Consider the following 24,455-nt stretch of genomic DNA (forward strand, 5'->3'; position numbering starts at 1 on the left):
GTGACTGCTAATGAATACAGTGTCACTTTTTTAAGATGATAAAAAGCTCTATAATAGTGCTTTATGTTGTAAAACTTGTAAATATATTAAACCTCTTGTACATTTAAAATTTTTAATATTATTTTAAAACAGACAAATATTTGGAAAAATACTAGTAAATTAAATTTGACAATCCATAAAAACAGTAATGTATCGGGCCGGGGATTTAGCTCAGTGGTTTTGCCGCCTGCTGCGCAAGCACAAGAACCTGAGTTTGATTCCCCGGTACCAAAAAACCCCCCCAAAAAACAGTAATGTATCATGACCATATGAGATTATACTAGGAATGCAAGGCTGGTTCAGTATTTGAATTGACCAGTATACTTTACCATGTAAGAGATGAAATAAGAAAAACTACATGATTATATTAATTGCATTGTAAAAATTTTTTTAACAAGTTAAACATTCATGATTAAAAAAAAAACTGTTGTCTAACTGTTCAAAAGACAAGCACATAAAGGGCCGGGGATTTAGCTCAGTGGTTTCGCCGCCTGCTGTGCAAGCGCAAGGACCCCAGTTCGATCCCCGGTACCAAAAAAAAAGACAAGTACATAAAACCTGAAATTATTTAAAATACGTAAGATTAAAAACCAGTCTATGTAGTTAAGGAAGAAGGTCTTGGAAAACATATTTTAGGTTTCAAAACAGGATGCACATAACATATTGGTTAAGAGCTGCAGTAGTCGTCAAATGTTGAGACTTTTTTATACCTACTTTGGTACATTGGATTAGGTAATTTATAACTCTTCTCATAATAACAAATTGATTATAGGAATGTGTAACTGGTGCATCATTGATTTTCTTAATTTTCTGTCTGTCCCTCTAGAAATCTGACTTTTATATTCAATGATACATATTTTTTATTTCCCTCTATTTTTTGGTAGGTGTATTCGACACAAAAATGACTGGGGTGCTCTTATTCTAGTGGATGATCGCTTCAGGAATAACCCAAGTCGCTATATATCTGGTAAGATTGCGAGCTGGGTTTAGAGTAATAGCTGGTAACTATCTTTATGTTTTCACTGTAGTTAAAAAACAAACAAACAAAAAAACACGACATGAGATTTGCCTTCTTAATTTAGTTAAGTGTGCAGTATAATATTGTTAACTACATGGACAGTTGTATGCCAGGTAACTAAAACTTTTTAATCTTGCATAACTGAAACTTTAAACTGATTGAACAGCAATACTCTTATTTCCCCATCCTCCACACCCTAGTAACCACCTTTCTGCTTTGAGTTTGACTACTTCACATACCTCATATAAATTGAATCGGGCGTTTGTCCTACTGTCACTGGGTTGTCTCACTGAATATACGGTCCTCAGGGTTCATCCATGTTGAAATTCCTGACAGGATTTCCTTCTTTTCTAGCGTTGAATAATAATTTCCTGGTAGGTATATATCATATTTTGTCTGTTCATCTGTAAATAGACATTTAGGTTGTTTCTATCTATTGGAAATAGTGAACATGGGAGTACAGATATCTCTTCAAAAATCTCTATTTCAATTGTCAGTGTAGTTAACAATATTATACTATACACTTACAAAAGTAAGGCAGATCTCATGTAATATATTTTTTTTTAACTACAATGAAAACACAGAGATAGGATTTCTGGGTCATAGGATAATTCTAAACCAATAGATATTTACCAAGACCGATATTATTAAACTCTTCCACTGTGTTTTCTTCAAACAGTTTTACAATGTCAGATTTAGATTTAAGTCTTGAATATATTTTTAGTAAAATTTTGTGTACTGTATAAGGTAAAGATCTAATTTTGTTCTGTTGTATGTGGATATCCTGTTTTCCTAGCATTGTGTGTTATTTTATTTTATTACTATACGTTTGCAATTCATGCCGTTTACAGTCATCTCAGGGTAGTAGTTACATGGACATACAGCTTTTTTTTTTCTAATCCCCTTCCTCTTCCCTCCCCCACCCCCCTCTGGTTCCCTTATCACCTTTTACATACTTACTCATATTGTTGGTCTTAGTTCATGTCATGGCATGTAAAATTTACATTGATTGGAGTAATTAGGATCCTGTATGAGACATCTTTATTCCTCTCATTTACCATTCCCCTCCTCACCTCTTGTCCTGTTCCCTTGGACTACTTCCTTATTGGACAAGATCTGTCTCCTTGTCCCTTTGTATCCATCCTTTATCATTTTCTTTTGTTTGTATTTTGCCTCACTCAAATGAGAGGTACCATATGGTATTTAAGCTTGTATGTCTGATTTATTTCACTCAGTATTATATTTTCCAGATGCATCCATTTTCCTGCAAATGCCTCAATTTGTCATTCTTTATAGCAGAGTAGTATCCCATTATATATAGACACATTTTGTTTATCCAATCATCAGTTGATGGGTATACAGACTGCTTCCAGGATTTAGCTATTATGAATTGTGCTGCTATAAACATCGGTATGCATGTATTGCTGTAGTATGATAGAGTCATTTTTTCAGCTCACAACATTCTTTTTTTTTTTTTGGTACCGAGGATGGAACTAAGGACCTTGTCCTCACAAGGCAGGCGGCAGCACCACTAAGCTAAATCCCCAGCCCTGATTGTGTCATTTTTTGATGGCATATCTTTCCCATTTGTGTTTATGGCACCTTGTTGAAGAGGAATTGACTGTATATTTGTGGTTTTATTTCTGAGCTCTCTATTCTGTTTCATTGGTCTGCATGTCTTTATGCCAGTACTATACTTTTTTTTTATTACTATAGCTTTGTAATATATTTTAAATCATATAGTATGATGCCTGCAGCTTTGACCTTCTTTCTCAATACTGTTTTGTCTGCTTATGGTCCTTTGTCATTCCATATGAATTTTAGGCTTATTTTTTCTATTTCTATAAAATATGCTACTGAAATTTTGGCAGAAATTGTATTGAATCTGTAGATTGCTTCCAGTAGTATGGACATTTTAACAATATTAAGTCCTCCAGTATGTGAGTATCTTTCCATTTATTTGTGTTGTCTTTAATTATTTTCAGCAGTGTCTTTGTTTTTTGGTACCAGAAATTGAACTCAGGACCTTGTGCTTGCCAGGAAGGTGCGGCACCACTGAGCTAAATCCCTGATATGGATTTCTCTTCTTGAATCTGGATGTCAGGTTTTTTTCTCGTTTTGGGAAGGTTTTAATTATTATTTCTATAAGTAAGCTTTCTCTCCAAATTCTCAGACTATATATATTGCTTTGGTTGATGGTATCCAATAACTCTCTTAGGCTTTCTTCACTTTTTTTTCCAGGGTTTTTTTTTTTTGGTCCATTTTGCTCCTCTTGACTACATAATTTGAAATTACGCGTCCTAAGAATTTACTGACTCTTTCTTTTGCTTAGTCATGTCTGCTGTTGAGCCCTGCCAGTGAATTTTTCAGTTGTTATTTCATTTTTCAGCTCCAGAATTTAGTTAATTCTTTATTTTTATTCTTTCTTTGCTGAAAAACCAATTTTTTCTGTGTCATTTTATTGAGCTCATGAGCATCCTTTTGATAGTTTTTTCAAATCTTTTGTCAGGTCATTGACATACCTCTATTGCTTTTGGGTGAATTTCTGGAGATTTATCTCATTCCTTTGAACAGGCTTTGAATAGGTTATGTCCCCTATTTCTTTGTATTCCCAGTAACTTTGTATTGGTATCTACACACTTGAAAAAACAGCCCCTTCTCAGTGTCTACATACTGGCTACAAGGGATGGGGATTTAGCTCAGCGGTTCCACTTACGGCTTCACAAGCGCAAGGTCCCATGTTCGATCCCTGGTACCAAAAAAAAAAAGAAGAGGAAGTGAAACAGAAACCTGGATATTTAAAAAACTGAAAAAAGAATACTCACATACATACTGGCTTCACACAAGAAAAGACCTTCACTCATCAGCCCTGCTACGCGTTCTGGGAGCCTCTCAGAATTTTACCATGGATCTATCTCCCTGGATTTATGTGAATAGATTCTTTTAACCTTATTTTTTTTTTTTTTTACATATTTGTCATACATTCCTCACATTCGATCACATTCCTCATAGGGAATTTGTGCCTGTACATAACACATTAGATTTTTAATAGAAGGGGTTTTTTTCTACTGGGCATTATACTCTCTTGTGTTGTGGGGTTTCTAAAGCAGCAGCAGCCCAGCTCTTCCATCCTCATGCTGTCCAACATGTAAAGTATGCCAGGTCCGATCCATGTCACATGACCCAGTCCCTGGGGAGCTTAATGAAAAGCCAAGACACTGGACACACTCATCTCTTTCTTCCTCCTGAAATGGCCACTGAGCTTCATTGGCCCACCTTCTCCCCCACACCATGGTTCCTCTGGAGCAGCATTATGCTGCTTCACTCTTTTGTTCTCAGTGGTCTCCAGGCATGCAGAGTATCCTAGATCGTGTCAGCATCTCAAGATGGGCAAGGCGGAAGCAAGTGCCTTGCAGAGCCTCCCACGAAAGTCAAGACTTTGGACATATAGTCCAGCCTTCTCGCCTCTATTCAAGGAGAAGCAAAAGCTGGGACTTCACTCTCAATCATGTGGCACTGCTCCAATGTAGGGACTATAGTGAGAAGGTGCCACAAAATTTCTTACTTGCCTTGATACAGCTGGTTTTGTGCTAGCCTGCATTCAGGAGCCTCTTACCTGATTTCTGGATTTCTCATAAAGGGATTTGGTCCATATAGTGTTGAATCTATTTCTTCATAGGAAGAAGTTGGGTCTGGGGCTTCCTATTCCACCACCTTAAATCTTTTGTATTTAATGGCATCTGTTTTTAAAGATAAATAGAAAAATTGAATTATTGAAGTAAACATGACTAATTTCCATTGACTAGAAATCTAGTTCTTTAGTTCTCATTTGTTTATAATTACAGAAATTCTTTATAAATGAAAATTTGTTTAGTTATCAACAAAGATTAAATCAGCTAGGATTCTCCAGTCTTATAGCATATAAGATATAATGCGATAATATAATAATGCTTTATTTACCACTTTCAGGAGAAAAGCTCTTCAAAGAAATGAATTTTTGAAGAAATTACAAATTTTTACATTTAAGTAAACAAAATGCATCTCTTTTGGTTGCTTAATGTTCTCTTACTTTGGGTTATGTTGAAGTTGTATTTCTTTGCTTGTTTCTTTAGAGATACTTCAGTTGTTTTAGCATTTATGTTAGTTAAAACTAGTATTTTCTTTTTTTTTTTGTACCAGGGATTGAACTCTGGACCTTGCGCTTGCGAGACAGGCTCCTGAACCACTGAGCTAAATTCCCAGCCCAGAACTAGTATTTTCTGAAAGTTCGTAAAACACAACTACAGCAAGACCAAGTAGATGATCATTTTACCCCCACTCAAATCAACAAATATCATGTGCTTGTGGTTTTCTTTTTTTTATTATTAATTATATTGGTATATTTAAGGTACAATATAATGACATTCATTATTAGAAATTTGCACCTTTACATAATCCATCTTGCCTCTCATTTTTTCCCCATTCCCCTGCCCTCCCTTCAACCCTTCCACCCCTCCCTATCTACAAAGACTTTGTTTCCATTTTTTTTTCTCATATTCCATTCCCTTGTTTCTTTTTCCCTACCCATCCCACTTCCCCTTCCTCTTTGCCCCTTTTCTTCCTATTTCACATTATCTATTATACCTTTTAGTCCTTATTTACACTTTCAGTTTCTCACACTAGAGAAACTATTCGGTATTTACATATGTGTGTCCTATTTATTTCACTTAAGAGTATCGCCTCATTGTGTATCCATTTAACTATACATGACTAGTTTCTTGTTCTTTATGACTGAGTAGTACTCCATTTTATTAAAAAAAACCCCACATTTTTTAATCCAATCTCCAGTTGATGGGCAGTTGGGCTGCTTCCAAGTTTTAGCTATTACAGATTGTGCTGCTATGAACATGGGTGGACATATATCACTGTGGTATGATTCTTTTAATTCTTTGGGGAAGATACCCAGCAGTGGAATAGCTGGGTCAAGTGGGACTTCCAGTCCTAGTTCTTTGAGGTATCTCCATACTGATTTCCACAGTGGTTGCACCAGTCTACACTCCCACCAGCAGTGGAGCAGGGTTCCTCTTTCCCCACAGCCCCGCCAGCATTTGTTATTGGTTGATTTCATGATAGCAGCCATTCTTTCTGGGGTGAGGTGGAATCTCAGCATTGTTTTCATTTGCATCTCTCGAATGACCAGTGATGTTGAACATTTTTTCATGTATTTATTTGCTATTTCTACTTCTTTGTCTGAGAAATGTCTGTTCATTTCAGATGCCCATTTTTGTACTGGGTCTTTAAATTTGGGAGGTCTGATTTTTTAAAGTTCTTTATACATTCTAGATAATAGACATTTGTCTGAGGAACAGCAGGTGAAGATTTTTTTCCCACATTGTGGGTTGTCTCTTCACCTTGTTGGTGGTTTCTCTTGCTGTGCAGAAGCTTTTTAAGAAGAAGAGATCCCACTTGTTGATTGCTTGTGCTAGTTCACAGGCAACTGAGGTTTTGTTCATAAAATCTTTTCCTACACCAATGTTTTCAAGAGTTCTACCTAACCTCTGTTCCAGCCTGTTCATAGTTTCTGTTTTAATATTTAGATCTTTAATCCACTTCAATTTTAGTTTAGTGCATGGTGAGAGATATAGGTCTAGTTTTAATCTTTGGCAAGTTGAAACCCAATTTTTCCAGCACCATTTATTAAAGAACCTATCTTTCCTCTAGTGAGGGTGTTTGGCTCCTTTGTCAAAGATGAGGTGGCTGAGTGTGTCTGGCGTTGTTTCTGCATCTTCTAATCTGTTCCACTGGTCCTCAGGTCTGTTTCTTTGCCAGTACCATTTGTCTTTATCACAGTAGCTTTGTAGTATAGTTTCAAGTTGGGGATTGTGGTACCCCTGCCATGTCTCTGTTGCCTAGAATTGCTTTTGCTATTGTAGGTCTCTTCTGGTTGCAAATGAATTTTCGGATTGTTTTCTCTAGTTCTGTGAAATATATTGTTGGAATTTCAATCAGTATTGCATTAAATCTATACAGCAGTTGTGGAAGTATGGCCATTTTCATTATATTGGTTCTTTTTACCCAGGAACAAGGGATGTCTTTCCATTTTCTTATATCCTCTACAGTCTCTTTTTTCAGAGTGCTGTAGTTTTCAGTGTAAAGGTCTTTTGCTTCCTTTGTTAGCTTGATTCCTAGATATTTCATTTTTTGGGATGCTATTGTAAAAGGAATTATTTCCCTAATTTCTCTCTCAGTGAGTCTGTTATTTGTGTATAAGAAAGCTATTGTTTTTTGAGTGTTGACCTTGTATCTAGCTACTCTACTGAATCTATCAAGTCTAAAAGTCTTTTGGCAGAGTTTTTTGGGTCTTCTATGTAAAATATCATATCGTCAGCAAATAATGACAGTTTAACTTCTTCCTTTTGTATCTACATTCCTTTTATTTCTCTCTCTTTTCTAATTGCTATGGCTATTGTTTCCAGAACTGTATTGAACAGGAGTGGCGATAGTGGTCATCCTTGTCTTGTTCCTGATATTAACATGAAAGTTTTCAGTTTTTGACCATTTAGTTTTGGGGTTTTTTTTGGGGGGGGGTTGTTTTTTTGGTACCAGGGATCGAACTCGGGACCTTGCGCTTGTGAGGCAGGCGCCGGAACCACTGAGCTAAATCCCCGGCCCTTGACCATTTCGTATGATGTTGGCTGTTGATTTTTCATAGATAGCCTTAATCCGGTTGAGATAAAGACCTTCTATTCCAATTTTCTGTAGGATTTTTATCATGAATGGATGTTGGAGTTTGTCGAATGCTTTTTCTGCATCTATTGAGATGATCTTATGGTTTTTGTCCTTGACTCTGTTAATATAGTGTATTACATTTATTGATTTACATATGTTGAACCATCCTTGCATCCCTGGAATACATCCGACTTGGTCAGGGTATATGATCCTCTTGATGATCCTCTGTATTCTGTTTGCCAGTATCTTGTTGAGGATTTTTGCATCTATGTTCATTAGGGAGATTGGGCCGTAGTTCTCTTTTTGGGTTGGGTCTTTCCCTGGTTTTGGAATCAAAGTAACACTTGCTTCCAGGAATGAATTTGGAAGTACTGCTTCCCTTTCAATTTCATTGATGAGCTTAAAGAGCAGTGGCAATAGTTCTTCTTTAAATGTCTTGTAGAATTCAGCAGTGAAGCCATCAGGACCTTGGCTTTTCTTTGTTGGTAAATTTTTTATTACATTTTTAATTTCACTCATTCCAATTGGGGTGTTTAGAATTTCTATATCTTCTTCATTTAACTTTGGCAATTCACATGTATCTAGGAATCTGTCCATTTCCTCTGTGTTTTCCATTTTATTAGAGTATAGGTTCTCGAACTAGGTACTGATGATCCTCTGGGTTTCTACTGGATCTGTTGTGACTTTACCTTTTTCATTCTTAATTGCATGGATTTGAGCTTTTTCTTTCGTTTTTCTGATAAGATTGTCTAAAGGTTTATCAATTTTATTTATTCTTTTAAAAAACCAACTCTTTCATTGATTTTTTTGTATCATTCTCTTTGTCTCCATTGCATTGATTTTTGCTCTGATCGTTATAATTTCCTCTCTTGTATGAGCTTTGGGTTTATTATGCTCTTCTTTTTCTAGGAGCTTGAGGTTCTGCATTAGGTTGTTGTTAATTTGAGTTCTCTCTTTTCCTAATATGGGCATTCACTTCTATGAATTTCCCTCATTGAACTGCTTTCATTGTGTCCCACAGATTCCTGTATATTGTACTGGCATTATCATTTACTTGTAGAAACTGTCTAATTTCTTCTTTAATTTCCCATTGGTTGTGCAGGAGGGTGTTATCCAATTTCCATGTGTTTGTGGGGATTTTGTGGTTTCTTATGTTTGTTTGTTTGGTTTTTTTTGGTACCAGGGATCGAACTTGGGACCTTTTGCTTGCGAGGCAGGCGGTGGAACCACTGAGCTAAATCCCTGGCCCTGTGGTTTCTTATGTTATTGATCTCCAATTTTATATGGTCTGATAATATACAGGGGGTAACTTCAATTCTTTTACATTTACTTAGACATGTCCTATGAGCTAGCATGTGGTCTATTTTGGAGAATGACCCATGTGCAGCCCAAAAGAATGTGTATTCTAATTTTGTGGGGTGGAACACTCTGTAAACATCTATGAAGTCCATTTGTTCAATAGCTTGGTTCAGTTCTAGAATTTCATTGTTAATTTTTTGTCTAGATGACCTATCTATTTGTGATAGTGGGGTATTGAGGTCTCCCACTACAATTGTATTAGTGCTTATTTGGTTTTTCATGTCCATTAATAGTTGTTTTGTATAGTTGGGGGCATTCATATTTGGTGCATATATATTTATGATTGTCATCTCTTCCTCTTGGATTGTTCAAAAGGATGTAGTGACCATCTTTGTCTCTCTTAATTAGTTTTTGTTTGAAATCTACTTTGTCTGCAAATAAGATTGCTACCCCTGCTTTTTTCCGGGTTCCTGTCACATGGAGAACTGTTTTCCATCCTTTTACTTTCAGTCTATGAATTTCTTTTTGAGTTAGATGTGTTTCTTGTATGCAGCATATTGCTGGATTTTTGCTTCTTAATCCATTCTGTCAGTCTATTTCTTTTGATTGGTAAATTGAGGCCATTAACATTGATGGTTGTAATTGATAGATATTGACTCAGCCTTATCGTGATGTTTTACTGTTTTTGGTTCTTTTATTTTTTATTTTTCCCCCTTTCCCTTTAGTTTCTTGCCTTGCCTGGTGGCTTCCCTCTGTTGGACCTCATGGAGTTGTGACCTTCATTGTCTTTTTCTAGGATATTGTTTAGAATTGTTTGGAGTGCTGGTTTGGTGTTCATGAAATTTCTCAGGTGTTCTTTGTCATGGAAGTATCTAATTTCCCCAATGATTTTAAAAGATAATTTTGCAAGATACAGCAGTCTAGGTTGGAAGTTATTCTATTTTAGGGCTTGAAATACTTCACTCCAGGCTCTGCTTGACTTGAGGGTTTGTGTTGAGAAGTCTGCTGTGATTCTGATGGGCTTTCCTTTGTGTGTGATTTATTTCTTTTTCTAACTGCCTATAGGATTTTGTTCTTCTGTTAGGTTTCTGGGATTTTGACTATTATATGTCTTAAGTGTAGATTTTTTTTGATCATGGCTAGTTGGAGTTCTATGTTCCTCAGTTATCTGTATGTCCAATTCTCTACCTCTGTCTGGGAAGTTTTCTACTATTACTTCTGTGAACAGTTTTTTTATGTCAGTTGTACTTTCTCCTGCTTTTTCGTGGAAGTGTGTTTCTGGTATGTAGCATATTGTTGGATCTTGCTTCTTGACCCATTATACCAGTCTCTTTCTTTTGATTGATGAATTGAGACCATGGACATTGATGGTTATAATTGATAACTATAATTGATAACTAAATAGGATTGACTTATCCTTGTCATGACTTTTTCTTTTTGTTGGATTCTCCCCCTTTGCCTTTAATATCTTGTTGTGCCTGATAGATTCATTCTGCAGAACTTCCTGGGTTTGTGATCCTCGTTGTCTTTTCCTAGGATATTGTTTAAAATTTTTTGGAGTGCTGGTTTGGTATTCGTGAAGTTCCTAAAGTGCTCTTTATCATGAAAGTATCTTATTTCTCCATCAATTTTGAAAGATAATTTTGCCAAGTACATCAATCTGGGCTTGAAATACATTGCTCCATGCTCTTCTTGCCATGTGGGTTTGCATTGAGAAGTCTACTGTGATTCTGATGGGCTTTTCCATTTTATGTGATTTGTTTGTTTTCTCTAATTGCTTTTAGAATTTTGTTCTTCTGTGGGGTTTCTGGAATCTTAACTATTATATGCCTATGTGTAGATATTTTTGATCATGGCTAGTTGGAGTCCTATATGCCTCACTTATCTCCATGTCAAGTTCTTTTCCCCTATTTGGGAAGTTCTCTGCTGTTACTTCTGTGAACAGTTTTTTTATGTCATCTGCACTCTCTCCTGTTTCTTCCTTGACTCCAGTCTCTCTGATGTTATTCTTCTTTGCATCGTCTAGCAGCTGCTGGATTGATTTCTCATGGTCCCTTACAATTTTGAAGCAATTTTTCTTTCCCTGGTTACTAATTGCAATCCTATCTTCTGTATCTGAAATTCTATCCTTGCATTGGCTCATTCTGCTGGGTAAACCTTCAGTGGAGTTTTTAATCTCCTGGAAATCTGTTTGGATCTGTTTTATGGATTCCATTTGTTTCCTACGTTGGGATTCCGTCATATTCCTCAGCTCCTCTATTTTTTTTTATCTGTTTTTGCTCTAGATTTATTAATCCTATCTTGTAGTATGGGCGCAGTTTCTGCTGTTATCTGAGAAATTATTTCTGATTTCATTTTTTCCAGGTCCCCTTTCGGTGCCAGCTCAGGAAGTCCAGGTGGTTGTGTATCAGATTGTTTCATCTCATTGCCCTTTGGGGTTCCCTTAGGTGATCTTGAAGTCTGGTTTTCGGACTTATTTATGTGTCTTCTCATTTCAGTAGATGCAGCCTCACCCAGTGGTCTTTAATTCTCAGTAAGCCACTGAGCAGCCTTTGCTCTGCTGCCCACCAGTACACCAGTTCCTCGGTTCAGAGTCATGGCCTTTTGGATCCCTGAGCTGACCTGTTGTCTGGGTGGACTTGTGGCTGGGTCCTGAGCACGCTTGGGATGGTATCTAGGTGTGCCTCTTGCTGGGGCCCCTATGTAGCTATTGTCTGGGAGGGCCTTTGGTTGGGGGCTGTGCACCCCAGTTTCTGTTGTCTGCACAGGTGTTGGCTAGGGTCTTCTCACACTTATCAATGGTATCGGGGTGAGCCTCTGGGTATTGCTTGTGTGCCTGTACAGCTCTTCTCTAGGCGGGTCCCTGGCTGTGGCCGATGGTATGACGAGCCTCTAGCTGAAGCCCATGTGCCTGTGCAGCCCCTTTCTGGGTGGGCCTTTGGCTTGGGCGGGTGTGCCTGAGCTTCTGGGGTTGGGGCAGAGGCCTGGCTGGGATCCGCTGGCAGCTGGGCTGGACCACACAGCTGCTCCCTGGGATCTGCAAGTACTCACCGATGGAATGGCGGGCCTGGCGGGAGCAGACGTGCCCGTGCAGCTCCTCTCTGGGCAGGTTCCTGGCCTGGGGGTGTGTGCCTCAGCCTCTGGCGTCAAGGTGGACCCCGGGCTGGGATCCGCCCGCAGCTGTGCCTGTCTGAGCCACATAGCTGCTTCCCAGGATCTGCACGCAACTGACCCATGGAATCGTGGGCCTCCCATGTGCTTGTGGTTTTCACCCAACAGTACAGTCCTTCCAGAACCAGTTCCAGGAATCCACATGTCATCAAAGAGCTGTGGGCTGTACTTGAATATGTATTCACACCTTTAAACTAGAAAGTCAATTATACTGTACATTTTAATTAAATTTTAATTTGGTTTCAGATAAGCTGTCTGTGGGCATAGACCCTACCCCTTTTCCATTTCAGTCTAATTACTATATTTGGTGTGATATTAAAACTTAACTATCAAGATTAAATCAGAAAATCCTGCTTGCTTCATTTTTTTGATTTTTCTTTTTCTTTTCATGTAAAGCGGGCAGTGGCTTAGGTCAAGCAGTAAATGAAAGCAAAAATGCTAAGTGCTGGTGTTTAGTCAGCAGGTGGAGCTCAGATCCTTTCAAGTTCTCAAAAGCAAACTATGACATCGCATACAAAGGTTTTCTTTGATTATAAAAAGAGCAAAATCAAAAGGTAATTATTTATACTAAGGTTTTTCAGTTTTAGAGAATTTCACATTTTTAGTTGGTATAATCATTTTCCCCAAACAAAATAAATATAAGAAAACTGCTTGTTCCGTCAAAAATTTTTTAAATCTAGAGCTTAAATTTTTACTTCATAGTTCTAATTTTTTGATATTTAGAATTAAATATTTTCCAATATTTCTGGATAGTTTTATTTTTCTGACATTCATAAAATGTAAAATGTTTTCTTTCTTTTTTTTCCTTTGCTTTGGGGATCAAACTCAGGACCTTGCACTTGCAAGGCAGGTACAGCGCCACTGAACCAAATCCCTGGCTCCATAAAATGTTTTCTTATTTTGTTAGTACTAGCAAAACATTGTTTCCCACTGCTATTTTCTGTATAAATTTTCAGAAGTAGAGAATTGATAGAAAAATTCCATTAAAATCTAAAGAAATGTATTTCAAATGAAAGTATGACAATTTAGGTTGCTTGAAACCTTGGTTTATCTTTCTTGGAACTTATAATACCATAGTGACTTAAAACTAATTGCTCCAAAAGATATTTGTTTTAGTGGCATTAGCCAGGGAATATTTATTTTGTAAAAGTCTAAATATTTTGAATTGTGAAGTGAACCATAATATAAAATACCTTATATTTTCAATATGGTTCATTTTTACACAGTTTCCAAATGTCACAAATCAAATCATATCCCTTACTTTATTTATATATATTTAAAACCGTATAGTAAAAATTCAGATAGGACATGATTTGCTCACAAGAGAGTGTTATTTCTTTCATCTTCAGAATAGTTTATGATATATTTGGTGTTGGTGGAGGAAAGGAACAAAAAAATGAAAACCTTTAAGACTAGAATCTTAAATTTATTTTTTAGAGTGCTATTCTTTATTTTATTTTATTTTATTTTTGGTACTGGGGATCAAACTCTGGACCTGGAACTTGTGAGGCAGGCAGCGGTACCACTAAGCTAAATCCCCGGCCCTTGAATTTATTTTTAGAAATGGAGCCAAATTCAGAACATTGAAATGGAAGATTGTGTTATTTACAACTTCTGTCTTTCCTATGTGAAAAACATAAGCAGTTGTTGTGAGGAATAATGCAATGATGAAATTAAATCTGCCATTTTTTCGATTCTCAACTTGGTAATACAGACGTTTCCCAACTAACAATGGTGCACTTGTAATATTTCAACTTTACAATAGTGTAAAGGCAATGAACATTTAATGGAACAAATTTTGATTTTGGTATTTTCCTGGCTACTGATACAGGGATAATACTCTCTGACAGTGCTGAGCAGCAGCCATGAGCTGCAGCTCCTAGTTGACCAAGTACCCACAACAGTAAACCACTGATGCTCTACAGTGTACCGTGTTGCTAAGCTGTCATGTTGCATGAGGTAGGTTTATGAACTGCATTTCGACTTTTAATATTTTAAACATTATGATAGGTTTATCGAGACGTAACCCCATCATAAGTCATGTGCATATTGTACATATGAAATACAACTATAGGAAAAGTATTGATAACCATTCTGTATATTCATATACAAATTAGATTACTTCATTAGAAAAAGTATGTTTTATCTCAGTACCTTAGTAACTAAATAACCAAATTTTCCTCTGGGTTTATTTTTTCTTTAGGACTTTCCAAATGGATAAGACAGCAGATTCAGCACCATTTAACCTTTGAAAGTGCCTTGGAGTCCTTGGCTGAATTTTCCAAAAAGCAGCAAAAACTCATTAATGTATCCAAAAAGGACAGAAAATGTACACAAGATGACTCTACTCTTGAAGTGGCCTGTTTGGAGAACAGTACCCCTACTTGTTTGTTGGAAGCGGCAAGTCATCTGTCACCAGAAAATCCTAGGGAAGATGAAGCAAAAATGCATGTCCAGGAACTACAATGTCCTAAAATGATGACTAAAAATCTATCTCCACCTAATGACATCATCTCCAGAAAGGAAAAACGTATGAAAAGTCCTTTCCTTTTACATTTGATAGAGAAGTCATTATATAATAGTGAAATGATATTTATATTGGTATAGATTACTTTCCTTAAGTATGTTGGTTTGTAATAGTGTTATCATAGCCAGGCTGGTGCACATATCTGTAATCCTAACTACTTGAGAGGCTGAGGCAGGAAGACTACAAGTTCAAGGCCACCTGGGCAACTTAGCAAGATGTTGTCTTAATATAAATAATGAAAGGTGCTTTTGAGTCATAATAGAAAAACGAATACCTGCCTAGCTATTCCTCCAGGTTTGGTTATAAACCTCAAGTAAGATGATAGATATCAGAGCATCATAAGGTTAAATGGACTCACATATTACAGACAACAAAGTTGAGCAGTTTTATGCATTCCACTAGAAGAGCTTACAGTAATTGAGTAGTTGCAACAGAGACAATATGGCCCTCAAAGCCTAATATATTTGCCACCTGGACTGTAAAAGAAAATGTTTGCCAAACTCTGGTTATTGGATATAATTTTAAGTTTTTAATTTATATGTCATTTTAGCTTAATATATCTATTTTTAAACATTAAATGTCATAGTGAATTCAAGGCCATTGTACTAGAAACCTAGGTTATAGTATTGGTCTTAACTACTATCCAGTTATATAACTTTGAGTAAACTCATAGCTTTATGGTTGTAAGTTTCCTTGGTGATTAAGGCAGTTCTTCTCAGTCACCAGTTAGTGGATTTCCAGGTAATTTTTCAGCCTGTTCCTTCCTTTATTCAGCCCTCTTCCTCTTCCAGATCCCTGATGTGCAATTTGATCATTTCCTGGACAGCATTATAACTTGGGCTAGGAAACACTGGAGATATGATATTCCTTTCAGAGTTAGCATTCTGTTCTTTTAAATTCTGGGAAGAAAGTTCAGTATTGCTGATTTTAGTCTCTAAATTATGTACTCTATGCAGTTGCTTTACTATTTCTAATAAAAATTATAACCTAACAATTATAATGTTAGCTAGGAAGAGAAAGTTAAAAGTCTCAAATTTTTGTATTCATAGATGATCCAGGATCATTGGAAGAGTCTGTCCAGGCAGTGAAAGCAGAAAAAAATGTGATTTCCAGATCCACAAGGCCAACATTCAACAAACTAACAAAAAGAATTAGCTGGTCTGGCTTTAATTTGAGGGGACCATATTTTACTGATAAAATACAGACGAAAATACCTGAGCTCCAGTCATCAGAGAACTGTGCCTCTAGTACTTCCACTTTTGAAGCCGAAAAAATAGAAAATAAAACCATTTTGCCTCTCACTGTTAAGTCTGAGTCCTCAGATCTAACAGCAAACACATCATTTAGGCCATCCTCCCAGTCAGAAAGCACTGTGCCATCAATAGAGATTGATGCTACTCATACTAAAAAAGATGACTCAGAACAACTTCTCTGCTGTAAAGAAACCTTGGACCTGGATATTGCATTGTCTCTTGGAAGCAAAGAAGTTAGACATTCCAGTCCAAATAGATCTTTTGAAACAGAGGAGGAGGAAGAAGATGAGTCTATCTATTTTACACCTGAGCTTTATGATCCTGAAGATGCAGATGAAGAAAAAAGTGAGCTAATAGAAACTGATAGACTCAGTAATGATTCATTTACATTTTAGCAGAAGACCTTTCTGAAATTGGAACTATGAAAGGAGTGGATTCAGTCAGAGAAATGAAAACTGAGGATTTCACAGATACAAAGTGGAATAGAATCATGCATACTGAAAAAAATGATGACATTGATAGTAATGTAAAATGTGTAAAAAAGTTGGAGCTGGTAAAAACTCATGGAATAGAAGTAACTTTAAGCAGTAAGTGGCTCCTGATGTTAGGTAATAATAACTTATTGTCAAGTTATAAAAATATGTTGTCATGCTTTTGTCAAACTATTGTAAATAATTTATACATTGGATAAATGATTTTTTAAAAATCTAAGATACACTTTTTCAGTGTCAGATTTTTAAGTATTTCATATTCAAGAAACTAAGTTACTATTTTCAACTTTTGATAAAGTGATTCTTAAAAATTATTATCCTCCAAGTGTTACTTAGCTAAATGCACTTTAAAATTAGTCTGAAAGACAGAGTTTCTTAGCACTTCCAATTTCATGTAACTTCATATTTTATAGTTTTATATTCCTCTTTACCCATTTGTTTTCATCCTGATACATGAAGATTAATAGCAGTTGAGTCTAGTCATACTTCTTATTTCACTATAGATTTTACATCAGATTGATCTTTTTTTCTGTTTTAAGAAATCAAAGTTTGTCTTGGAAAGTTTAATCCCTTATTAAACTGCCTTATAAGTAAGAAAAAGTAAGGAAACTCCTGTTTTGTTTTGTTTTGTTTTTCTGCAGTACTGGGGATTGAACCCAGGGCCTTCACACTGAGCTACATCTCTAACCCTTTTTTATTTTGAGATAAGGTCTTGCTAAGTTGTCCAGGCTGGACCCGAATTTGAGATTCTCCTGCCTCAGCTCCCCAGAGTGCTAGGATTACAGACATGCACCACCATGTCTAGCTCATTTTTATTTGAAATTATTTTGGTTTTTTGTTGATAAAATTAAAATCAAATGTGTCATAAAATTATGTAAAGTTATAAAAAGCCAAATGAAATATTCCAGCTGTTCAATTTTAATTATTTAGCTTCACTGTCATTGTGAGAAAAAGTGAGATGTGGTCCCCAGCACTAACCCCCCAAAAGTGATGAACATAAAGCTTTAATTAGGTTATTTTTAAGACAGAAAACTTCATATATAAATTTAATAAGCAAACCTGCATATATACCATTAGCTGAAATATATTCCTTTGGAGAACAATAATTGTTTCTGTGACTTGAATATGTTTTAAAGAATGAAACTATATCTAATCAACAATAGTTATAAAAGACACTTGTCTCTTCTAAGAAACATGCTATTCAGTGGGCATTTAGACTTCTGGATGGTTTGAATGAAGCTTGTGTGTGTGTGTGTGTGTGTGTGTGTGTGTGTGTGCTGGGGATCAAACCCAGGGGTTCATGCATGCTAAGTAGTTGCTCTACCACTGAGCTACATACAGTATATCCCTTCTAGAACTGAACTTTTGTGAGATGGTCAAATGGTAGGTATGGTCTGTTATTATGAAGTCAGAATTCTCAGTAATCAGATACTTTATACATTCACTTAGATAAAAGAAAATAATTTTTTTTTACTTTTATTAGTACACGTTTGTAGTATGTAATGATTACATTCACTGTAGGGGATTGGTACATGTGCATAACCATTTCAATTCCCTTCTTCCCTTCCCCCTTTATTTTTCCAGCATCAGGTTCATTTATTTATCTTATAAGACCGTATAAAGTTAATTATCATATATTCAGGTTGAAAACCAGACTAATAGGTCAAAGAACATATAAAACATGTAAGACAACTGTACTAAATCATGGTACACTTTTAGATACATTGTGCATATTGGATTAGCTTTTTTTAATTCTCTTTTTTCCTATTATCTGTCTTTTATTTTGTACTTTATATATAGAGAGAGTTTTTCATATAAGATATGCAGTATTTAAACTTGTGTGTCTGAGTTACTTCACTTAACATGTGTATGCATATGTTTGCTTTCATTGTGATGACATTTAGATTTAAGATAGCCTACCTGCTTTAAAGCATTGGATGTTACAACAATATTTGAAAGACATTTAAATTGACAAAGGATTTATCTATAGATTGGAATATTTTAGATCCCACCTAGTACATACATTTTTTCTTTAGTTGCTTAGTAGTAAGTACCAAACACTAGATTAGAAGGTAATTTATGTTTTGTTTTGTTTTGGGGTTTTTTTGGTACCGGGGATCAAACTTGGGACCTTGCACTTGCAAGGCAGGCAGTAGAACCACAGAACTAAATCCTTGGCCCTGTATTTTTTTTGAGAGAGAGAGTGAAACCATTTCTCCCCATCTGTATTGATCTGAAATGGGTAATAGGTGGAGCTGAAATGTAGCTCGGTGGTAGAACTCTTGTCTCACATGGGCAAGGCTCTGGATTCCATCCCCAGCACCAGGAAAAGAAAAAGGAAAAGATAATTGGGTAGTAGAAAGAATACCAGGTGTAAGACAAGAGATTTGGCTCTGCCTCTGCGTTGCTAAGTCATAGTAATAACACTATGCCTTTCATGGAATTAGTTTCATTTGTGAGATCAGGAATTTAGTCATATAAAGTCATATAAATCCCTTTTAGGATTCAAAATCAATAATTTAAAGGAATATCTTTATATTTTACTGAGTCGGTTTTCATTTGCTTTTGTTAGAAAATGCTTAAAATAAAGCAGATCATTTTACAGAAAAGGTGAAATGACTCTTACCTGCATTTAAGGAACATATACATGTAATGTATACGTGCTAGCTTGGAAAGGTAGCTATTTATTTCGACAGTGCTGGAATTGAAACATTTTGAAAACTTTTGAAATTGCCCTTAGTAAAATTGGTAAACTATATGAAAGCATCAAACATAGTATTATTATTTTTATTTTTTTGTTGGTACCAGGGAACGAAGTAGGGACCTTGCACTTGTGAGCCAGGCGCAGTGCCACTGAGGTAAATTGCTGGCAAGCATATTATTTTATAGTTACATCATAGTGTTATTATCAGACTTGATCACAAATAGCACCCCCTTTCCCTGATAGGATATTTTAATCTTTCTCAAACCTGATACCCCTAAGGCCAAAACATTCCATTAGTGAGAATGTGCATAGAGAAATGCCACAAGATTTTAGTAATTCTAAAAGATGTTTTGAAAAATTTGTACAATGGTATTACTGTTGAAAATAGGTCTGTGGTCTTCTCAGAGCACAACTTTAGAAAAGTGACAGTCCAAGAAGTAATCTATTGGTTTTTATAGAGAAAGAGATGGACCATTTTCATTATCACGAACATCTTTAAAAAAAAGAGAGATGGTTGTAGAGTTAAATAAGTTAAAATACATAAAAACATTTAAGAGGGCCGGGGATTTAGCTCAGTGGTTTCGCCGCCTGCTGCGCTAGCGCAAGGACACAAGTTCAATCCCTAGTACCAAAAAAAAAAATTAAAAGAGTATGTGGTACATGGTAAGTCACCAGCTATTAGTAGATCCAATCATATATCTAGAATATATGTTTGCTTTATATGAAGCCTTCCCTAATTGTATATAGATGAGTATATATGGATCAAATGACAATAAACTGATACAGAGCAAAGGAAACATTATTTGGCTGATTTATTTTTAAACATTTGGAGATAAGTTAGAAATTCTTTATCAGATAACTTACACATTCAATACATATGAAATAATTATGTAATACTGAAGTTATTCAAGGCTGACAGTATATACAGCATACTAGCCATGAGCTATGAAAACTACTAGTTGGAGAAAGGGTTTATTTGTGAAGGAAGGGCATAATATAAAAGTATATGTTTCATGACTTGATATTTGAATTTTAGATGAATCAGCTTTCTAGAATTGTGTGAGAAATTAATGAGAACTCACTATGCTCCTATCATGCATTTTATTATCACATGGTTTTAATTTGGCACTGTACCTACATTCAAATGGATTTGTTTTTATTTTTATGATCTTAATTTTAAAGACTATTTCCATATTTTTCTGCAACAGGACTTTGTCATGTTATTATTTTCCTATAATAAAGCACATTCAAAATATTTAATTCTCTAAAACTGTTTATAAGACTTCTTCATGAAGTGAAAGTGCTTGTAAATTGACTTGAAAGACTGGTTATTGGAGTCATCTGTAAGTGATAGCAGTCTTTTAAAAATTTGATTATCACAATTATTTATGCTTTTTAATCTCAAGTTTTTCAGTGAGCTGCACAATAATTTAGTTTTTATAAATTCTTGGTGGTTTTCATAGGTAGATGCAGTCAACTTTTATGAAGATAGTATTAAAATTTTTCATTAAAAAATCACAATGTTTAAGGAAGCTAAAACTTTAATGTGAAATATCTGTGCAGCTATGAATCATAAAATAAAGACTATCACTTCAGAAAATGGAAATTTAGAAAAATGAACACAGCTTGTCCTAAATGATTTTCATGTCTAAAAAAAAAGTTTTGTTTCGCAAGGTTTCATTTGACCGAACCATGTAACTGCTCCAGTTTCCTGGACTCCACAGTGGAGCCTTGTTACACCATCCATGGAGTCTGAAACAGCGGATCACCTTATTGGTAAGACCACCTTATAATGAGGTGCTTTCAGTAACTAAATCTTCTTGGACTTGGTCCAAAATAACCCATCTTCCACCAAATTCCACTCTAGTAAATAAGCTTCAGTGTATTGGAAAGAAAACAAAAGATGTATGAAACTTATTGTTCCCAGAAATTAGGCTTTGAAAATCTAATGATAAATACTGATTAAAATGAATATTTTAAGTTTATAAAAATTAGGAGTGTATTTTAGTGCTTTTTATAATAAATTTATGTTTTTGGCTTGGCCTTTTTAAAGAAATTTATATCATTTTGATTATATTATTTTTGCACCCAAATTTAATCATTTCGCATTAAAATATTTTACACCAAGTTTTACAGAACTAAGGGCTGTGAGTGTACCTCAGTAGTAAGAGCGTGTGCCTAGTATGTGTGAACATACATTTACTGAACTTGATATTTGAAGTGTTTAATTGGGCATATTGCTATTACAAAATACAAGTGGGATATTTATGTAAAATATTAGGTGCCATAATTTTAAATATGTGATTCATATATAGTTGAAAGGTCTTATTTTAAATTTTTTATTAGTATACTTTCAATACATAATTAGTACATTCATCCTGAGGAGTTGTACATATACATGTCACAAGTTGAACTTTTAAAGGTATTATATAGGATGTATATTTTAATTTGTATATTTAGTATATTTCCCAAACTAATATTATGGTATTAATATTTAAATGTTGACTATCTTTCAAATGTTAACCTTTTTTTATTTGTTGCAAGAGGATTCAAGTAACCTGCCTTACCTATCAGAACTTTATGTCTTGCTTGTGAAGCTGAATTATTACCTAAAACAGAAAGAGTAGGAACTATAAAAGCTTACTTTGTACCATCCTTAGTGTTATTGTTGGAAATTAGGCATAACCTTAAACTAAAGGATTCTTTGTAATACAGAATAGGCTTACCAAAATATAAATTACAATAAAATAAATGAAAATATTAATATGTCTATATTTCATTCTTTAAAGTTGATTGGCAGGCAGTATATTTGGATTTTGTTACTATTAGACTTGGAAACATGTTCCAACGTTACCTGCTGACTTAATTTGGGTAAGCTATTTAACCTCTTAGAATTTAAAATGGTGATAAATAATTTCATAAGAAATAGATCAAACAAAGAAATACAGTAGAGCATTGATGGCAAACCTTTTCGAGCTTTCAATGAGAACAACCCACTGCACCACATGTGCCATAGGATAGCCACCACTGCAGTAGTGTATATAGAAGGTCTTTTGAATCAGGTGAGGAGAAAACAGACCTGCTCAAGGCATTCTTAAGAGTACAGTTGTAAGTAACCAAAAATGAATGAATTAAAATACTAAAAGATAATGACAGTGACTATTAGTGACTACATGTAACTAGAGTTTATTATGAGAAATAGTTCCTGTTGGTAATAATGGATTTTGATAATATATTTACTTGCTTTATTGTTACCAGTATATGCAATGATCCTCCATAGAGTTGTCTTCTAATTGACAAACATACCTTATCCACAAACACCTTAACAAATTACTGCCAGGCATTGTGGTGCTTGCCTCTAGTCCCAGGTACTCAGGAAGCTGAGGTGGGAGGATTGCTTGAGTCCAGGACTTCAAGGCCAGCCCAGGCAACATAGGAAGACATTGTCTAATCAAAAAATAATAACCTAAATTACTGTAATCAACAGTATTTTTATAAAGAATATATACCTATGATACAGCTTTCTTAATTTTTTTTACCTTATTTTTAGGACTATTTTTAAAGCCTTTTCTAAAAATACCAGGCTAATAAAAATCCAAAGAATCTTCCTGAATGTTAAACTAAGTCTCCATTGCTTAAATGAGTCAGAATATGGATCAGAAGAAAATGTATTTTTTGTCATTAGTGACACTCCTGCCCCTCCTTAAATGTTTAATGGCGTATCAGGCTTCAGAGAAGAATGAAGGTAAACTTAATGACTTCTGAAATGGAAAATAAATTAATATATAAATTGTTTTTAAAGATATATTTCACTGCCTTCAGAATTGCAAAGAAAACAAAAACCAGAATCTCAAACTCAATTTGCATGAAACCAAAAAATGTGTAAGTACAATGTCACATTGGGATAGATGAGCCATTGATCCATCTGTTTCCGATAATGGCTCCGAAGAAAACATTCCGATGCCATACAATCCAAATTCATGCTTTGACAGGCTCAGCCTAGGTACAGGATGATCAGTACCTCATGGAGCAACTTATAGATAAAAGGAACTGGCTGCCACCAGCAGTTCCTAAAAAACAATGACATGGGCTCTTATATACAAACAAGTGACCCAGCAGCCCAAGTCCTTTTTCCTTCTAAATTTCCCTGGTTGCCTATCATCCTTTTGCAAGTTCCCAACTACTTTCAAGACTGCTCATTATGTTTATTTTTATTCTGCCGATACCTGTTTCTAAAGTTGGATAGTAGGCCCTAAGCCACACATTATGTTTTATCCTAGACCCTGTGCTCACCTAAAAATAATCCTGCACTCCATTCAGGTCTAGAAGCAATATGGCCAAGGAGAACCATATCACTTATATTCTAAAATATAGTATCTGCTATTTCTGCCATTTTCAGAATGAATTCATTTAAATTCTTTTCTTACCTGTTTAAAATCTGAGGATAACATTCTATGATAATATTCATTCATTCAACACTTAAGTATAAGACACTTAAAACTGAAACTTGGGACTTTCCCTACTGGTACACACTAAAAGGTGGGCCATTCATGACAAATCTGTATGTTTACTTTGGTTACAAATGTCTGCAGAAACATATGGTCAGATCATATGGTTCTAATAATGTTCCTTTTAGTACTTTGTAGCTTTGACCAATTTCAATATTTTTTCTGGAATTGGAAATTCTTTCTTGTGGTAATGTACTCATTTATCAAAAAATGAATATGTGGTTGTAAAGAATTTTTGACTTGTAGCAATATGAAAGATTGTAAGAAGTTTTTCTGAGAACTATAACTTCACATAGTTTTATAGTCATATTATTACACAAATTCATGACATTTTCAATTGTATACCCGTGAACTTGACGTGAATGATCATATTCTTACTATTTTTCTGAGCCACCTCATCCGATGTCTCAATTCTAAATTTCCATTCCTTCTTTCAGTGGATAGTGACTTCCAGACACAAATGTAATTCCATCCCAAGTACAATTAGGAGAGCAGGTACTGTATATGTAAGAGAGATTTCTTCTTAGTCTATGAATACTGGTATGAATACTTCTATTGCACATAGCACCACTAATTCCTGCAGAAAGTAGCAAATCCTCACTCATGAAAAGTCGTCCCAGCACCTGAAGTTCTCACTTCCTCCATGAAAACTTGTAATTATGTAAATGGCATTAGACATACAAGCTTAAATATCACATGGTTCTGCTTCCATGAGAAATCCAAAGTATACATGATTT

General features: G+C 35.3%; 1 protein-coding gene across 2 annotated transcripts in view; it reads left to right on the forward strand.

The window, feature by feature from the left end:
- Brip1 (BRCA1 interacting DNA helicase 1) overlaps positions 1-16,707 on the forward strand; it is a 143,009-nt gene extending 126,302 nt beyond the window's left edge. For both annotated transcript variants that reach the window (XM_021248691.2, XM_087191448.1), the window contains 3 exons: positions 924-1,006; positions 14,439-14,765; positions 15,812-16,707. In XM_021248691.2, coding sequence (XP_021104350.2) covers positions 924-1,006; positions 14,439-14,765; positions 15,812-16,410 — 1,009 coding nt within the window. In that variant the 3' untranslated portion in view covers positions 16,411-16,707. The remainder of the gene's footprint in view (positions 1-923; positions 1,007-14,438; positions 14,766-15,811) is intronic.
- The last annotated feature ends 7,748 nt before the right edge of the window (positions 16,708-24,455 follow it).

The sequence above is a fragment of the Heterocephalus glaber genome, unplaced genomic scaffold (assembly GCF_053883595.1).
Source record: "Heterocephalus glaber isolate CG9 unplaced genomic scaffold, H.glaber_assembly_v1.0 deba00001564, whole genome shotgun sequence".
NCBI classification, from domain to species: Eukaryota; Metazoa; Chordata; class Mammalia; order Rodentia; family Bathyergidae; genus Heterocephalus; species Heterocephalus glaber.